Source organism: Chlamydotis macqueenii, chromosome Z, assembly GCF_036417535.1.
Source record: "Chlamydotis macqueenii isolate bChlMac1 chromosome Z, bChlMac1.mat, whole genome shotgun sequence".
Taxonomy (NCBI): Eukaryota; Metazoa; Chordata; class Aves; order Otidiformes; family Otididae; genus Chlamydotis; species Chlamydotis macqueenii.
The window spans coordinates 38547552-38566518 of NC_141593.1; the positions used below are offsets into that span (position 1 = coordinate 38547552).

Below are 18967 nucleotides of genomic sequence, written 5' to 3' on the forward strand. Positions count from 1 at the left end.
CCCAAGTGCTGTTGATGCCATTAGGAAAAACGTATATTTTGTTATATTTCTGTTCTATTCTGTTTACTATGCCAAATTTTCAGGGCTCACATCTTGTAGCAACAGCTTGAATGTGGTGGCTGTAAGAGTAATTTCTGTGGCCTTATACAGGAACTTCCTGCAGCAGATCAGATTGCTTTCTGTCAGTTGTCTTAGGTGATGTGACCTACACATTTCATTCTCTTTGTATTCAAAATATTGAATTCAGGCTATTACATTAGGTTCAGTTGTTTCTTGTTACACCAGTAACTATGAAGTCTAGAGCAGAGCAGCAAGATGATTTTCAAAGTTACATTTTATTAGGAAGTTATAATAATTTCAAAACAAAACCTTACACACAAACACATAAAATCTTAAAAATTAACAAGTTGTGTGAACTTAGTTTCCTATTAATATAAATGCAAGGCATTTGTGGTTGGGTAAAGTATAAGTACATTCTCTGTGAGTGTACAAACTGGTACATTAAAAAAATCCCCAAGACTTGTATGCCAGAAGACATACGGCTTCAAAGAGTTTCATTTCATATAGTTCAAAATGTCAGCAGCTTACACTGGATTATACTGGAACACTAAAAGTGAGTTTGTTATTGTCAAGGATGACAAATGTATTTGTTAAAGTAAAAGAATAAAAAAACACAAAAAATTGCCAGCAAAGTGTTAAGAGTTTCCCAGAGAGATTTGTCATCATGAATAATTGCACTTAACCTGTAGGCTATTACTAGTAGCTAATACTATTTTCTTTATTATTTCAAAATATTTATAATTTCCTTAACAAAAATCCATTCTGTACCCAACAGAAAACATTCACTGAATGCAGATTTAAGATAACACAACATTGGATTTTAATTGTGCACCTTTACTTTCCTCTTTTTACCTATATACCAGAAAGGTTAAAAAAAAATAAAAAAAAAAGAAGAAGAAAGCATTAAAATGAATGATCTGTGCAAAACTGGAAGCCTTTATAATATAACTGATACCTCATGCAAAAGAGAAAAAATATTTTATAAAACAGTCTAAGAAGCCCTGAGTCAGTATTTCATTGCAAAGGCAAGGAACATGAGTGCTCTGAGTTCTTCCTATACATCGGTGCACATTCAAACCAGTCCAGTATGTACTTAAAAACCATATTTTGAAATAGGCATTTTGTGCAGTTTCTCACATACAAATCTTCTATGCACTTCACTTCTTTCAGCAGACTGTATTTAATATTCAATTTCATTTAAGCTGTCAGGATAGCTTGGTGAGAATTGAATTTCTTCCACTTCTAGAATATAAAGAAGGGAGAAATACTGTAATTATTTTTATTTTTATCATACACAAGAAAGCATAAGACAGAATGTAATTATCATGCTGGATTTAAATGGGGCTGACATACAGTTTTTTAAAAGTGTTACAGCATCTCCACTAGTCCAGATTCTGAGGATGGTCTTGCACCTTATTAGAAAACAAAAATTCTGCACTAACCCAGCTGCACGATACTAAATTCAGATCCATTCAGTGCAGTTTCAAGGGAAGCAGTATCACCTGTCCAATTACAAAAAGCACTGTGAATTGCCAGGTGTCTCCTAAGAGACACAAAGTGTGTTTAAACTTACCTAAACAGGGTCCTGCCTGGAACAGAATATCATCAATAGCAGTGTCACTTCTTATTGACACGCCACGGATCGCCTCAAAAATAATCTGTAAAGGTAAGACACAGCTTTTCAAGAATCCCACTGCAGGAAGGACTAAAAAAAAATAATACCCATGCAGTCTGCTTAAGGTTCTAGTGTGTCCTGAAAGTGTGCTTCTTGGAAATAAACGTCTATGCTCCATCAGTGGACTGATTGCCCTGGTCAGAGAACTTGTATGCTATGCCAAAGGAAGCAAATTTGTTTCTAGTTTTTTAAGAAATTGCTGTGTGTGATAGATCACTGATAAATTTTCTGTACTGATGTGGCATTTGTGTCTTGCTTTTCAGCCCAAACCCATTGCAGTGTATTGCCTATATGCAAACAAGACTTGAGGGGAAAAAAAAACATTACAATATTATGTTGTAGTCTTACTGATGAAGCTAAGCTTACTTTTTGTTAAAAGATTTAAGGCAAAGTGATTAAAAAAACGCCACACAACAACTTTGGTTAGCGATCAGTGCAGTTCTGTGCCCAGTGCTGTTTCAGCAATTTCAGCTTCCTCTTTGACAGAGAAACTGAAGCAGGCTTTGTCTCCGGAAATACTGAAATGATGGCTCTGTTGAAACCCAAAGGCAGAGCTCTGGCTTTGCATCATCACTTGCCTTTGGTGCCACCTCAGAAAGACCATCCTGCAAGAAGCAGCTATTTTATCACAGCTTAGTGGTTATGTTAAATAATCAGCTGTCTAAAGCCTGTGACAAGGCTTTACATAGCTGAAGGAAAAAGAAATCGCACAAGTGATCTAAATAAAAACTACCACTACTGACAAGAAATTATCATAAAACAGCATTTAAATACTTTTTAAAAATATTTGTGAATTAATGAATTATTTTCATGCTTGTAGCCTATTAATGTCTTTAATAATTCCCTCCCTACCTTCATTTGCAAGAAATTACACATCACTTCAGCTTGTCAGGTGTCTATTCAATGCTATCTACGTTTTAACATTTTTTTTAACACAATCCAAAACATGGATTCTAGCACATAGTTCAGCTCAGTATTCCATTTTGACTGCTTTTTGTTTTTTTTTTTCCTTACCTGATAGTTTTTGTCACTTTCATATTCTATCAGTCCCCTTAACCATGAGATACTTTGTTCCCCTGTCCTCCTCCACAGAGGAATCTCTTCATCATCACCTTCCTTTTTTAGATAAACACTTAACAATCCAGTCCCAGCTCCATACATGTGATAGAAAAATGTCAAGCACTGTTTTCCAGAGGTTCCTCTTAGTGATCTTGAAACTAGGTATGCTCTCTGTCCATAGACCATGTTGGATGCCTCTATATACATGTAGTATCCTTAAAAAGATAGACAATCAAATATTAGCAAAGTGGAACACATTCTCTCAGCACCCTCATTATGCTCAGCATGCTCATTATAAAAAATACTGTGATTGAAATTATTTTGACACAGATTTTAATGCTGTAGACTGTTGTATGTGTGAACTGTAACATCTGTAGTGTAAGAACGATAATTCTTGTGAATAGTAATATAAGAACACTTAAAAACTTGTTAATATCTGATGAAATACACAGCAACTGAAAGGAATACAAAGTAAGAAAATGTGTTCTTAAACCAGGAATGCACTCTGACAGTGGTCGATTAATTGGCATTCAGAGACAGCTGCATGTACATCTACGGGTACAGTTTAGGCAATCATTGGAGCTGATGCTGTTAACAAAGCAAATGAATTGAAATACCTCTTTTAAATCACGTAAGACACCAATAATATTTTTCTTTTTGTGATCCAGATGTGAAGACACAAGTGAGAAAAACTAGACTCTCTAGAATCCATGAATGAATGAAACACTGTCAAGAACTCTGATCTGTGGAAAATTAGTCATTAATTGGTGGCAGGCAAATTAAGCCCCCTCCCAATCCATCATTTGGTTATTTCTAACTGGAACAAACTGAGGTGTGTCAGAAGACTGAGAAGCATCCCCACATCCCATCTGCTGCATATGGCAGCTGTTCTGTGTCTTGAGATGTACACTCTGCCAGCAGCCAGTGAACTCAGATTTTGCAACAGCTCTTCATGCAGTCCCACTGCTCCCTTTTTGCAGTGTTGGAGAAAACGAGCTGCCCAGGGAGAAGGGATTCCTAAGGATTAGTGAGGCAGGAGAAAAGCTGAGAGCAGCAAGAGCTGCCAGTGGATGCTTAGGGTGTCTCTCATGATACTCAGAGTCCTATTATCTACACAAAACCATGCCGAAGACATCCTCTCTAACCTCGGTTGTAGTTTGGTGGTGAGCAGCAGTAAAGAGAAAGGGTGAAAAGAAAGGTTATCTAGAGCTGTAGGTCTGTGGAGAAAAGATAATTTCATACACTGTGTTGTAGAATTCCCAAGGCTACTTATACTGACCTAGTGCAAGGCATTGTGAAGATTCTGATATGCACTATGCTTAAAAGTTCTTTGAGTTAAAAAGCAAAACCTACAGCTCATACTACAGTATAATAAAATAACTTGCCTTTAGTTATAAAACCTGAATTGAATTATAAACTTTTTGGAAACACTGAATCAGCTCTTGGTTTTGTGAATTCAAACCTACGTATTTCTCAGCACATTTTGCTGCAGAGATGTGTGAAATAAGAAATAAACATTGTTTTCACAGACCAGGTTTAAAAGATCCTCTTGCTTCGCCAGTTCTAAAGTCGAGCTATCAGCCTCCAATTTCAGAATACTTAGAGATCTACATAAACTGAAAATAGCTGTAAAGTCAGTTTCTGCTAAAGAAATCAACAAAATTGCACTAACAGCCCATTCCTTTTCTTGAGCAAGAAACTCTTAAGTGTTGCTCCTACTGTAGGGAGAGGGTTATGTCCTTGGGAACACAAGAGCTGGGACATAGAGTATTTGAAAGAGGAATAATAAAATATATTATCTAGTGAATAACCAGGAGAACAAAAAAGCATCAAACTTGAATGTTGAATCCTTTTATGGAACTGAGTTTGGTTACCTACCAAAACAACCAGCAATTTTAATGTGACATAGTCCTTTTGGACTATATTTTGTAGAAAAAGAAAAGTCTACCAGACAATGCAGAGATAGCCTACAGATGCCTCTCCAAGAGTCTCACCCACATTTCAAAATAAAAATCCTCAAATGGACTTTAAAAACAGTTAGGAAAAATTCTCACTTATTTTAAAGCTGGTGATCATGTATCTAGTTGATGCAGAAGAACTGGAGAGCACAGGTAGCAAAGACCTACACAGAGCATGTAATCTAATTCACTCTAATGTCATCTAATTTTTAAATGGAAAAGGAACAAGAATTTCAATACTCTCTTTTGAAAGTCATTCCACAGTACAAAGGAAAATGTTCTCAATAGCCTACATTTTCTGCTTAGATAACTTAGCTAATAGATCTGATCTGAATATGGTCAGATTTGTAAGTAATGTTTCTCATTTTTATTTCATAACACATAGAGAAGTTTAAAACTTACCTATCTCTGGAGGCTATTCATGTTTCTACCCAGAATGAGAACTGTTTAGAATTAACAAAGGAAGAACATAATTTCTTGGTGATCTGAATTTCAAGCCAAAGAGAAACATTCCCATTTGCATTCTCAATTCCACATGGAGGATTTTGGCCATACAGTCTCTCACACCATGAATTTACATCTCTCTAGTCAGTTTCCACACCTTGCTCAGGATGCAGCTACTACAGAATTTTACCACCAGATAGGGAAAGGAGATTTTGCTGAACGTGCACAAAGTCATCTTTTTAGATAAACAAAACATTTGTTATTTTACTAACTAGAAGCATTTGTTATTTTGTGAACTAGAAACAAAACAGTTTTCCGGAGTAACTTGAATTAAGCTTGCAAAGATAAGACTTCATATGTGCAGCTGAAATAACTATGCTTGATAATGCTTAACATGGTTTACACTCAAATCATGTTTGACAGAATAACAATAGCTTTTGGTGAGCCTTTTGAGCAGGCCAGCTGCTTTTGTAATCCTCCTAGATTTTTTAACAGAGTGGATAGATGGCTGGTGTGAATAAGCCAGCTTGTCTGCAACTGACTTTATAACTTGCTGAATGAACGCTAACCACTATGAAGGAGGGCAAATTCAAAGGCCTCAAAAGCCTTTTTAAACCTATGTAAGCATTTAAAGTTCACAAGTCCTAGGGCAGCTTTATCCATTATACTGAAGTCAGTGGAGTTGTTACCAAGTAAAAACTTTCTCTGCATTCTAGGTTATAATTTCAAAGTATTTTTTATTAACTATCAATCTCCGTTCTGAAAGTTCAATATGGAGCTTAACTCACCTACCCCAGTAGTGTGGTCTCCTCTCGGTCCAGTGTAAGAAGTGGGAGTTGGACCCCTCCTCCTGTGCCAACTCCCACGACCTCTCTTCTTCTGAGTAAACATACATTCATCTTTTTCAAAAGTACACTCTCCAGGATTGGGCAGCAATAGATCTACAAAGAGAGGACATGGTTTAAAACTGCAAATATATTAGAAATATGGAGAGATTACACAAGCAATGTCTTGCATTCACTCACTTGCTGAAATCACTTATATGTACCCAGCAAGACTTACAGTAGTCACAAGCTTATAAAAGCTCACCTCAAACTGATGTATGAAATTTAAGTTATTTTACTTCACAGCTTTGAGGAAATCTGTGCCCTAGTCTGGCTCACTAACATGTACTAATATGCTTTAAAACATCTCGTACAGTTTGTTATCTCATCATAGCTCTTACTCTGCAATGGGCTCTAGTAGTGCAATTTTCTTCACTATTGTGGCTCCCCAAGCAGTTTAATGAGCTCCAGCATGTATAACATGCATATTAAATGTGTCTTATCAAAGACTGGCATTTCTATGGTCTGAAATGAAAAGCCACATTTAGCTCTCTTATGTTCCCTTGGCACCAGATTCTAATACTGTAGACAACAGACTACACAGCTACAATTACTGAAGTATTTTCATTATTTCAATTCTACTAGATGATCCAGAAAAGAGAAAGTTGACAATTTAGGAGCTCACCAGGAAGATTCTGCCAGCTCTTCTGCTATAATCTGAATTTGTCATTCAGGAGTAGACACTCTGAGCTGCCTTCACATTTTGGAAAGGAGGAAACCTGGATGCCTCACATACTCTGGGGCATTTTTTGGGGAATTTTTTTTCTGCCATCAGTGACAAGTCTCCATATGACTATACACCCACGTATCAGTTCTGCACCTTTGGTTCCTTTCCAAAGTACTTACAACTATAGAAAGACAAACCAGACAACCGTCGTAAATACTTCAGAAAAATGGCATCTTGTTTTATACATGTGCCTTCCCTCTGTTCTGTAATGGTTAGCCGCCTGAGTGCACGCAATCCAATCAAAAGAGGTCATTAAAAAGTTCTTATTACATATGAATATAAATGGCATGGGAGATCAGCCTCATCACCATTTCAAAGGCATGACTTTATTCCAAAGAAGAATGGCATTATAGATTGTGCCTGTCTCATGAGAATGGTTTCCAAATTAGGACACAATCGTTGCATTGTCAAACCTCAAAAAGCCTCACAAGAGGGACTTTGGGTGAGTTTAGAGAGGTTAGCCTGTGCATGTTACAGGGTGAAGTCTCACTCAAAACCGTTCAGTTCTTCCCACTACAGCAGGGAGAGTTAGACTCATCTTATCTGTCTTCATTAGAGAACTGCAGCTCAGATAAGGAACTGTGTCTTGGGCCTTGCACAACTGTACTTCTGGACTAAAAAGAACAATGCTGTGTTTTGAAAATATTGCTTTTGAGTCCATTCCTGGTTTCCTAAAAGCCATTTGAAAGCTACTCAGCCCTCAGTTGGGCTGTTGTTTTATTAAAAATTGTAAAGCCCCAAAAGGAACCCTCACCTATATACAATTGCACTGGAGTCAGTGAAGTTAAATAGGAGTTAGCTGGTATCCCTGTGAAGAAAAACTGGTCCTTGCTGTATGTGTGCTACTGCAAAAACAGTATTTATGCAATGCTTATCGGAAAAATAAAAGAAACCACATTGCGATGAAGGCAGCTGTAGGATAGGCTTGGAAAATGAAGGTATGCAATGAACTCTTACTAAAAGGGTAGCAGCTGTTGGATGACAAATATACAAGGTCTTACCAGCAGCCTGGCAGCTTCCCAGGCTCAATGATATATCATCCAGTGCCACAAGTCCACAGTCCCAGAAGCTTTTACACCAGCTGACAAAGACAACCTGCAAGACAGGAATGAAGTTCCTGGTATCTTACAAAAGCTGGCACTGTTAAGAGTCTGAACTTTTAGATTTTTCCAAATGCACTGATAATTCTGACATTTAAAAAACAGAAATGATGAATCGACTTTGTTTTGGCACATACTAATACTGCCAATGACTGAAATTTCAAATCCGGTGAGGTTTAGATGTATGCTTTAATTCAATAGAAAGTGTTTTCTCACTTTTATAGGCAAATTATGTACCTCTGCAAGTAGTTTCCATTTTATTAGGAGAGTGTGTAATTTTTAGTGTATGAGAAAACATGACTCACTGAGGCTGTTGTGGTTTCCCCCCCCCAAAACCAACAAGAACAGCTCAAATGTCCTCAGCCTATCTTGTCCTTACAACCAGGAGATTTTATCCACGGAAAAATAAATTTGAAAGAGTAATGCAGAGTGATGGCCAAGAGAAATGGCCATGGCAAAAAACAAAGAACAACAGAGATGAGACAAAACTACTGCATAAAATGAGATTATTCAGAAATGACACAAGGCCATGATATCATAGAGCAGGAGGCTGGAAATGCTAAGCCTCATTCGCAATGTTCATCTGGGTTTGTGAAGATTAGTGTCCAAGATATTATATTTGACTACACATTAATTCTGCCATAGAAAACAAAAGTCACTCATGAGATGACAAAATAAAATGTAAAGAAACTATAAGATTCCCAGCTGCCCTTCTCCCAAGGTTGACACAGATCTGTTTGAATTATAGAAGACACAACAAAGTTTATTTTGTGAAAATCCTGCTGGCAGTTTTCGCTGCCTAGCTACTGCAAACCATCTGTCTGACCAGTGGGGTTATGACCATAATTTGGGAGGAGCTTTTCAAAACAATTCCTTTGTGATGAGATCTGAGCTAGTGACTGGAGACGAATGTGTGTCACTTATAACTTATATTCTGGAACAACTGTAAACACCTCAGTTGCATATTTGAGGTTAAATGCTGACTGACAGTTTCATGTGGATACAAAAAGGTTGTTAGAAGTCATTCATGCATTATTTAATATACCCTCTTTTAACAAGCCCGGTAACACCTTCAATATGGTCATTATACCAGATTCTGCTAGATTGCTTTGCTATGTAGTATTTATTTAAGCCATCTGCTTATAAAACATCCTGGGACATAACTACACTTTAACATCTGAAGCACTGGAATGTACGGGTTACACTGCCCAGGATGGAGCAACGTTCAAAACCATTTTGCATTCAGTGCCACCAATCCTGGTGATAGTGATTATCTGTCTTGCAAACTGTTACAGCTGTGGACCTGAGGAGTGCCCCTGCGCAGCATGCACAACTGCTTACTGTACAGTGGCCTAAAACTGGCCATTTTTTTTTGTTTTGTTTTCTGGGGTTTTTTTTTTGTGTGTAGAGCTGCTCTTTTAGCCTTAAAGGTTTAACAGGACAAAAACTGTTTCGTACTTTAGTAAGTTCATTGTCAAGAAACAGGCGCAATGTATTAAAAAATGGTAGCATCTCTTGGAATAAAGAATACAATAAATATTGACGTTGAGTGGACGTCATTCACCAGACTTTTAATAAATGCATTCTGGTGAACATTTGTAATAAACTAAAGACATATTATCGTCCTAAACCCAAGAATCTTCAGAAAACCACACATGAAAGGGTGAGGTCAGTCCTCGTTTGTGAAACATTTCCACACTGTGGAATCATGCTGTAAGTGATGTTTTCCTATTGACATCATTGGGAGTAGAATCAAGTTCTTTATTCTTAAATTGCAATAATTTGTTCCATACAAGGTATGTAATTACCCACTGGATCCTGCAGAAAGCCCTCCATTTCAAAAGCATCACAACAATAACTGTTGGTCTCTCAAAGACCATTGAACCAGTAGCCTTTGTACAATCAAAGGACTGATCTGTTTCAGTGACACTTGTAAACTTGTCCAGCTTTGTCACCTGCAGCTTTAGTGTTACTATTCTCCACTTGTGTTTTGTGTTGCTGAGTGATATGCTGCCATGAGCAGACTTTATAATTTCACAGGACTGAGGAAGGTTGTGCTTGGGAATGTGGAGTTTCCAGTACTAGTTACAGCAAATATTCTGATATAGCAATATCTTCATTGTCCCTTGACTGATTTTGTTGTTATGTTCTTGATTTAGCTTCAAGCAACAGGGTTGTGCTGTTTTTGGCACATGCATTTATTCACAGGTCAAATTTATTCACTCTTCTTTTGTCCTAAATGTCCTTTTTTTTTTGCCATAAAGGGACATCTTTGACTATTTGAACTTCACCTACCAAAATCGTATCAATTTGGATTTACTCAGCTACTCATTTTCACCTATGTCAGATCTCTGAATCCTTTCTACAGTTTTGATAGGACTAATCCCAGGATGCTTTACCTTTGTTCTTGTTTTGAATGAAAACATTTCCTAGGTCAATTCTTCCAAAATAAATTTTTATGAAGTTAGCTCATGCCATGGAGAAGAGAACAGGGGAATCTTTGTGCTCAGCTCACACTTTCTTCATAAAACATGACAGATGAACAACATACTAATTGTTTCAAACAAGGTAACAAATCTTCCTGGACTTGCATGCTATCTTAGAGGCTAAATTAAAAACATTATCAAATGCAGACAGTTGTTGCCTGTGTTACTGAAAAATAAAACACATTTTCTTCTCATGTTTCTTTTTGTTCCCATAACAGGACACAGCCAGGGCATTAGTTTCCTTCCAAATTATTGCCCTGATTTCTGGAAGCTGGTTTGTTTACTTTCCAGTGCTTAATCAATGTTCCTGGCCTGCAGCCTCAAAGTATCAATAATTAGTTCTTAGCATTTATCCTGGATTATATCAGTAATGAGCAATGCCAGATGAGAACAGCTGGTAGAGCAAGCAGAGTTTCCCTTCTTCCATGACACGCTGTTGTGTTGTGCTGCAGACACTGAGTGAGGTACAAGGGACTTCTCATCCTTAGCACTCTACATCTCTACAAGTAGATGTGAGTTAAAAGATATGCACATGAAGTTTACCTGCTTTGGAGAAGAACAAAGCGTAGGACATGCAGTAGGGTACCTCCATCAAGAAGTGTAAGGAAGGACCAATGAGAAAGCTTGTAAAAGGAGATTTGGAGGGAGCTGGACTGAGAACAGGAGAAAAGGAGAGAAGATGCCCCCAGATCCTTATGAGTTCTCCATATTTTCTTTCCTACTTGTTTATCTCAGAAAATATGGCTCGTGCTCAATTAGAGAGATAAACCAGCCAAACAAAAAAAAAAACTGTGACAGCAACCAAATCTGTAACTTAAAAGTAAGCTATGCCTCTGCAGCAAATTTTTACCTGATTCCACCCATGTTCAAACTACATGCTGTATATCAGTGTAGACAGAAAACTCAGTCTGTCGCTTGAACACATATTAGGTTCGATTTCTTAAAGGAGAAAGGCAGTTATCGTGGAGTCTGAGGTAGGTTTCTGTGAGAAGCAACTGCTATAATAATACAGTGACACAAAACTCAGTATTACGAAATCCAAAAATAATTCGAGCACCAGAAACAAAAGTGTAACACGACACAAAGAAGCAGTCAAGATGTTTTCACAAAACAAGGAGACTGACTTTTCAGTCAGTTACGCTAGTATGCAGTCATGTAAGCGTGTAAGCCAAGGACCCATCACTGGCACCCACTGGAGAAGCATTCTGACTGTCCAGGGCTGTTCAATACAAACACTATCAGTGTGGCCCAAATTATTTTTAACTAGTTAAGTTAAACTCGTCGTTAAATGGTTTTTCTTTGGCTTAAACAGTCAGAAACTCATTTATCGAGAACGCAAGTAAGCTATTAAGCCAAAATTAGAATGTCTGCAAGCTTCTGTCATTTAAAATAAATTGATTTAAAATGGCACTCACCAGGCAAGTTCAATTTCTTGCCTTGTAAATACAATGAGCTTCTGCAGGAAAAATAATGGATTATGAAAGCTTCTGCATAAGTAATTGGATAATATTGGTAGTAAGCTTGTGACATTTGAACAAATATTTTTTAAAACCTTTCCTGTCCAAAGGTAAATAGATTGCAGAAGCAAACAATGAAAGACAAACATAAAGCTAACAGAACAACCTAGGGCCACAGTCTGTTAATGCTGCATCTGTACTGACTGGATTGTACGGTCTAGTAGAGAATGTTGCCTGCACAGAAATGTATACAGGACACCAATATCCTCAGCTGTCCCTCAGGGTCCTCCTAGATTTCCAGAAATCTGCTGTTGTGTCTGTATCCTCTTTTCAGTGAACAGTTTCCTCAGCTCTTTTTACAAGAAGGAAGCGTTCTTGCCTTCAGAATAAGGAGTCTTTTCAGATGTTGTGGCATTGTAATATCACAATATTAAGTACCCAGAACAAAAATTGAGAAACAAAAAGGAAATGGCAGTTAAGTATCACAGATACTAAAAGGAGAAATATAGTATTTCATGCAACACATCTCCTTGCTTAGCAACTGTTAAGATGCAAGCATTCTGCAAGCACTAATCCTACTATTTACATACCCTAATGTTCTTGTTTTAAATAGGCATTTCCAGTGAATGTTCTTTAAGAAATTTCTTGTTTTAGAGGTGAGAGTAGGAAGGAGAGAAGGGCCATACTATAAACTGAAGCTCCTTCCAACCTCTTTAGGTTGCATATCTTTTCATGGGAAGACTGATGAAGGGTTGTGTCAGAACAGTACCAAGAAGCTCCCTTATTTGACACAAGTGAGGGTTTTTCAGAGGAGGAGGAGACGAGGACTCGGATGTCTGCCCTCCTCCACTTCATCCCTGACCAGAGAACTGTGTCCTTTATACTAGTGACTTGGTCACAGGGATCTAGGACTTCATCATATATCCAGGTTTACTTTAGTCATTTACCTATGACTTCGGTGGACAAGTGGGAGACACAAATCTCTCAGCAGCAAGGAGAAATGCTAGAATAATCTAATATTGAGCATCATCACAGTGATGATGTGAGAACAAAGGCCCAAAGACCCTCCTGTCAAGCCTGAAGAAGGCAAAGGGGTGATAATGGATATTTAGAGAAAACAGTACAAGAAACAAATCAACCATAAAGCTATTCGTGCTGTTATATTCAGCCCCCAGAGCTGTAAAACTTGCTGAACTGGAGGTCACACTTGTACCACTGTGTTTATGGTCACTGTAAGGTCTATTTTCCATGAATCTGCGTAATCTCTTTAAGTGCATGTATACTATTAGCCTCCACAGCATCCTGACGAAAAGGATTTCAGTATTCAGTCATGCCTGAAAAAAGTCTTCCCTTTTGTTTGTTTTAAAACATGTAAATATTGAAGTGCAACACTCAGTCCCTTGATTTTACTTTTTCACGACTGCAACTAAAATTGGTTATGGAGAATGGATGAAAACAAACAGATGAACTCAAGGAAAGAGAGTGAGGAAAAAAATCTTCAGAGAGGAAGCAAAGTAGACTGGAAGAAATGCTGCCACAACTACTCTGACAGAAGTAGAGTAAACTGTTAGGATGCCAGCAACCTTTCTGAGGATTTGTTTTTGAATACTGTAGGAGGTATTCAAGCACTACAGCTCTAGGTAACATCACAAAAACTTGCATGAATGGATAAACAACATGAGATGTTTGCTTTTGAAAACCTGAGCTGCAGAATGGTGAACCAAATCTAGCAAAAATTAACAGTAGACTCAACTGCACTCAAACTTTCATTTTAATCTAGGAATTTGGGTGTTGCATAAAATAAATATCTTTCTATGGTGGCGTATACACACAAATACACAAAGTATTAAAATGCAGATTCCTGCTTCACAGTGCATGTGAGCATCTCCAGGGTACATATTCCATATGTGAATTTTTCTTTCAGTTAGTGCTGACATTTTCCTGCCATGTGTTGGCCCAGAAGATCAGTTTCAGTAGATTCACTCAGATCAAAAGAAACTACATATTTCAGATTCATATTGTTATGCTGCCATTTAAGCAGTTTATGCAGCAAAGCATGAAGGGTTTAATATATTTTGATAAATGTTAGGATTTTTTTTTAATTTTTTCCTTCTCACATTTATTCCCTGGGCACTACAGAGCATAAAAACAATATGGTATGGGTATAAGATAATAGGTACTTATAATAACTAAAAGAGACAATGCCTCAAGTACAAATTGAGAAATCAGGATTTTAAATTTCCTGCCTTCTCACTAGCAGCATATAGCATGTATATTTGCAGTATGTATATATGCATATATGTATGTATGTACATGTATATATATATGTATAAACATTTATGACTTGCTTAGCTGGATCATACCCACCTAACCTTTTCAACGTGGTAGTTTCAAGGTGTCATATTAAAAGCCTGTTGGCCAGCTTCACGTTTCCTGCTCATAGAACTCAAGCCAACAATCTGTGCCAGACTGCAGTTAGCTAATTCAAAAAGAACTTGCAAAAACCATTACAGAAACCAAGAGATGAAAATCTGAGCCTTTTTACTGCCCTGATGCAAACAAATACATTATCAAAATTAAAACACATCAGATGGATTTTATATTGTTTCCAAAGCATTGTGAGCAGTACTCATAGCAGAAGAAAGACGAAGGATATAGATAATCAGGTATTTTAGAACAATTGTTTTCTGCCTGCAAAATCATTACGACCTTCAGAACTCCCTGTCCAAAGCAGCATGACTGCCTCACTGACTTTACTGGCCATGAAGGGACTGCCAGGAGACTGTTTACTGTTTCCACAGGCACTGACCCAATCTACAAGTCACACCCAGTAACTAAGAACTTGATCAGCCAAACTACCGTGCATGCCTACAACTTCTTATCGTTCAAGTCTAGACATGATGCATCTCAGAAAACAATATGATAGGCACATCAGCCACGACACCTGTATTAGAGGAAAAGTGGTAGCTCTATCTTATTTTGAGCCCACCTCACTCCATTAAAAGACTGTTTTTCACTTGCTTATAACATTGCCAAGATGCAATGATTCCAGCTCAGACTTTCCATGCTGGGTCCTTGCTTCAGGCTTGTTTTGGAAGATTTAAGCCAAACCAGTTCCATCATTTCCGAGAACAAGGCTAGGAAAAAAAGGTTTTATTTTGCCCTTATTTTAAAAATTCTTTGAAAAGCTTGGGCACTCCTAGGCTTTGGAGTAGGAGCGTGAAATGTGTCAGGGTTTGGTCTTTGTGCCAAAACTGTGCTTTCTGTCAAGTCATTAGTTTTTGAAAAACTAAAATTGGTAAGAACTGGGACAAGCAGGGCAAACAGACTGGGACATGGACAGGGTTGGAGGGAAAAAAATTGTACTGTCTAGAGCTGAGGAGCCAAGAGTAAGATGGGGAATGGGGAGGTTGCTGCCTACAGGGCAGGACAGGTAAGACAAAGATGCATCAGTGAGAAAGCAAGAGACACAAGGACAGGTTGGAGGAGACAGGACAAGAGAGGACAAACTTCAGTGAGCTTATTACTTTCATGTTTCTCTATACTGTCTCTCCCTCCAGAGCCTGAAGTGTAATCCCTGACTTGCTGGTTCCCACCACTCCTTGCTGTCAAGCAAAATATGCTCTGATGCACCTTCATCGCTGGCCTGCATTGAAGACCACCATTGAAATTAGCGTTCCTTGTCAGCTATTTCACTACATCCTAGGCAGACACATCTCTACAGATAACTAACTAAAGCATTTATATAATACCACACAGTATTCAATTCCTTCTGCTGGCTTGGAGAAGAAGAAACAAACAAAATAAAGCATGAAAGGACTTTTTGAAGTATTAAGGTTGAAGAGTTGGTCATACGATTGCAACGAAAAGCCAAAATCAGGTTCACTGTGCAATTTCATTCAAACCTACTTGTGAACATTACAAGCAGACAACCTGCCAACTACACCAGTTTTTGCCTTATGGCCATCAGACATACTCTCGTACTTTGGCATCATTTGTCTTTCGTATGCTACCTTCTCAATCGTAAACGTATCTTGATATACTTTACCATACTGACATGCTTCAAAACTTTGGCCATTATCTTCCAGGTACTATTTGTCTAAGAAAAAATGTATAAGCTGAGTGTATATGCATACAGAGCCATGATGAAAACCATAAAACAGTTATACAAAATTCAGCACATTATAGCTTGTACATGATTTATTATGTACCAGTGGCATCTACTACACATGCAAATCTGCAACTAAACCCCTATTCTAAACCTGCTTTAATCTTCCAATCCAGGAAAAAAGACAGTATGAGAGAATAGGTTTAAACCAAGGCTAAGGCAGAACTTCACACCCTCCCCAAAAATACATAGTTATTTGGCTAAGGGATGTCTGAATTATGATATGCTGAACACATGCAGAGTTCTCTAAAGCCAAATAAATCCCACTTCTTGTGATATTTGAGAACTGCCTCTTCAACAGAAACATTTTGTAACTTGTTTCCCTGGGATAGAATGCTTTCTCATCACAAGACCTGAAGGACTCACTGAAGGTTTTTGAGGATTGCCAGAGGCCAACAAGCCCTCCTGCTGTGGAGTACAGGGCTTCTTCCCTCCTGCAAACCTTTGGGCTCAGAAGCAGCGATGATTTTCCTGTGACTTCTTTACTCTCCTCTGTGCTGCTCTCCCCATCTGTTACTGCCTACAGACAGACTGGTAACTATAGACATGAAAGCTGCAATTCACAAAAAGCTTTCCATCCCAGGCAAGCTTCTTCACAAGTGTTTTAGATATACTAATTTCTAGGAAAACATAAAAATAGAACATAAATTCATATTGGAAAAGATTTTCCATATAAATGTCAGATGCTAAAAAAACTGCCACCTCCAAGGCTATAAACCATTTTTAACAGTCATGCTCAGCTGTCATCACTACTCATACAGTGTATTAAGCTACACAAGCCACTGAACCTTTTCAGAATTAATAAAGAAATACATAAACAGGAGGTGACAAAAGTATGTTACAAGCTTGCCTTTCTAACCAATATCTTTTCATTACTTGAAAATAAGAGAAAAATACTTTTCTGCAAATGTGATGATAGTATGAGAGACTTTTCTATAATGCATTTGCTAGGCAGTATTAAAAATCTTTTTTTTTTTTTCTGTATCAGTTGAAAGACAATTAGAAATTCAATTATGTTTTATGCATAAAAAACATGTCCATAAAAACTGCATCAATTTTTTAAGGTATCAGATATTTGGGAGAAAACACTAGCCAACAATTAGGACCAAAATTTTCAGTGTAAATTTCCCTTTTAAAACAGTTAGGCTTTTTTTTTTTTTTTTGTGAACTTATTTTACAGTGTATTTACTTTGAAGAAAAGCACTTTTCTTTTTTCCCAATAAAAGTTAAACTCAATAACTACTGCAATTTCAAAAATTACTTTGTAGTGGGGAAAATGCTTAAGATGTTTGCCTATAATTTAGAAATACCTGAGTTACAAGACAAGCTTTCAGTCAGATGCTCATAGTACTATAAAACTCTGAAGAAAAGCTGGATTTATCTCAGTATCATCAGGTAGTAATTCATCCAGTCCTCCTCACATGACTCACAGACAGTGGAAACCCATTATAAAAATCAGGATAACCACAGAAGTAACACCTACACAAATTTGTGTAAAATGTAGTCTTTCTAAAAAGAGTGGAGGTGAGCAGTAACGGCAGCTTGAGGACAGGATGTGAAACACTATGTTTTTTTTATCAACTTGCTGCAGTAACAAAGTGACTTCTCCAATCAGACATTGCAAATACTTCGAGTCCATTGTTCTAAACTACATTGACTTCTGGTTTCATATTTTAATGCAGTGATTGAGCTTAGGAAAGCAGGATCAGCTCCCCATTTTGACCAGAATTTTCTGGGATCCAACGGGAGCCAGGCTGCAAAGAAATACCCTATTCCCCACTATACTGCCTGGGGAACTCTATTTCACTTTGCAGATATAGCTCACCTAGGATTAATCCCCAGATAACAAAGAACCCTGGAAGGAGAAGGCGAGGAAAATCTCCATCCAGAATTCAGCAGATTTGAAGAGCTGGCTCTTACCTTGCAAGGCATAGGCTTTTTGAAGGAGATTTCAGCTTGAGTCCAAACTCCCTTTGGGGAGTCCAAGACGGACCAGATTTTCTCTTGAACGACATGATTTTCCTCAAAGATATAAACAGCAAGAGTACCACTCATTTTGAAAAACCCATATAAGGCATAATAAAAACGCAGACAAAACTGCAAGTTTCCTGGCAGGGTCGGGCCGTACAGACGTCCAATGTACCCAGGCTGTGATGTAAACTTCGTGTTTGCCAACAAGTAATAACCTGCAAGATAGCACAATTATAGAGTATTTCTAATACACAATTAGCACAGCTGATTTGCTATTAAAGCAGCTTCCATAACTGCATCAGACTTTGGTTAAAAAAAAAACAGTTTCTACTGGCAGGAAACAGATTATCACACTCTGAAAGGAAATACGAATTTTTTCTGAAAGCATTCCGGCTACTTCAAGCTAAGCTGGCATGTGGCTAAGTTACCAGAACTACGCACTTTTCAAATATACACCGAAAAATTCTCTGGCCTGCTGGCTTCACTGGAAATCTGGCTGTTTCAGGGGTACCGCTCCAAGACCAAAGAATGAAGGGTGGGGCACAAGGCCTATTAATCCCTGCACCAAGTATGAAGAGGTGATACTTTAGCACATATGATTACTAACAATGAATAATCTACATAGAGAGATGTGTGAGTTTCAGAACTTGTTAGCAGGCCTTTCGCTATGTGGTTTCGCTACACAACTTTCCACAGTTTTTCCTTAAAAACGCCAATTATCTTAAGCCTGGAAGAGCTAGAAGTCCACCATTTCTCTATATATTAAAAGCATTAAATGCATTAAGCTGCTGTTATATTTGCTTGCATATTTTTGTGGAATCATCCTTTCAGTGACAACAGATCAGTACAGTGAAGATACTCTGATTTATGGCCTTGCGTGACTATTTAATAGGTAACCTTCCCCCTTTACATGTGTGGAGGCATGGCCAGAGTCCCAGCTAGGACAGAGCAGGTTTTTTAATGGCAGGGAGTTGCAGT

At 37.9% G+C, this 18967-nt stretch overlaps 1 protein-coding gene across 3 annotated transcripts in view; it reads right to left on the bottom strand.

Annotated features, from left to right (window-relative positions):
• Positions 1–316: 316 nt before the first annotated feature.
• Positions 317–18967, bottom strand: part of MAMDC2 (MAM domain containing 2) — a 64907-nt gene continuing 46256 nt past the window's right edge. For 2 of the 3 annotated variants that reach the window (XM_086770580.1, XM_086770581.1), the window contains 6 exons: positions 17939–18204; positions 7809–7902; positions 5985–6137; positions 2750–3009; positions 1634–1718; positions 317–1302 (listed from right to left, as the gene is read on the bottom strand). In XM_086770580.1, the coding sequence (XP_086626706.1) occupies positions 1241–1302; positions 1634–1718; positions 2750–3009; positions 5985–6137; positions 7809–7902; positions 17939–18204 (920 nt within the window). In that variant the 3' untranslated portion in view covers positions 317–1240. Of the gene's footprint in view, positions 1303–1633; positions 1719–2749; positions 3010–5984; positions 6138–7808; positions 7903–17938; positions 18205–18967 lie in introns of those variants that run through there. The other variant, XM_086770582.1, reaches the window with a different exon arrangement.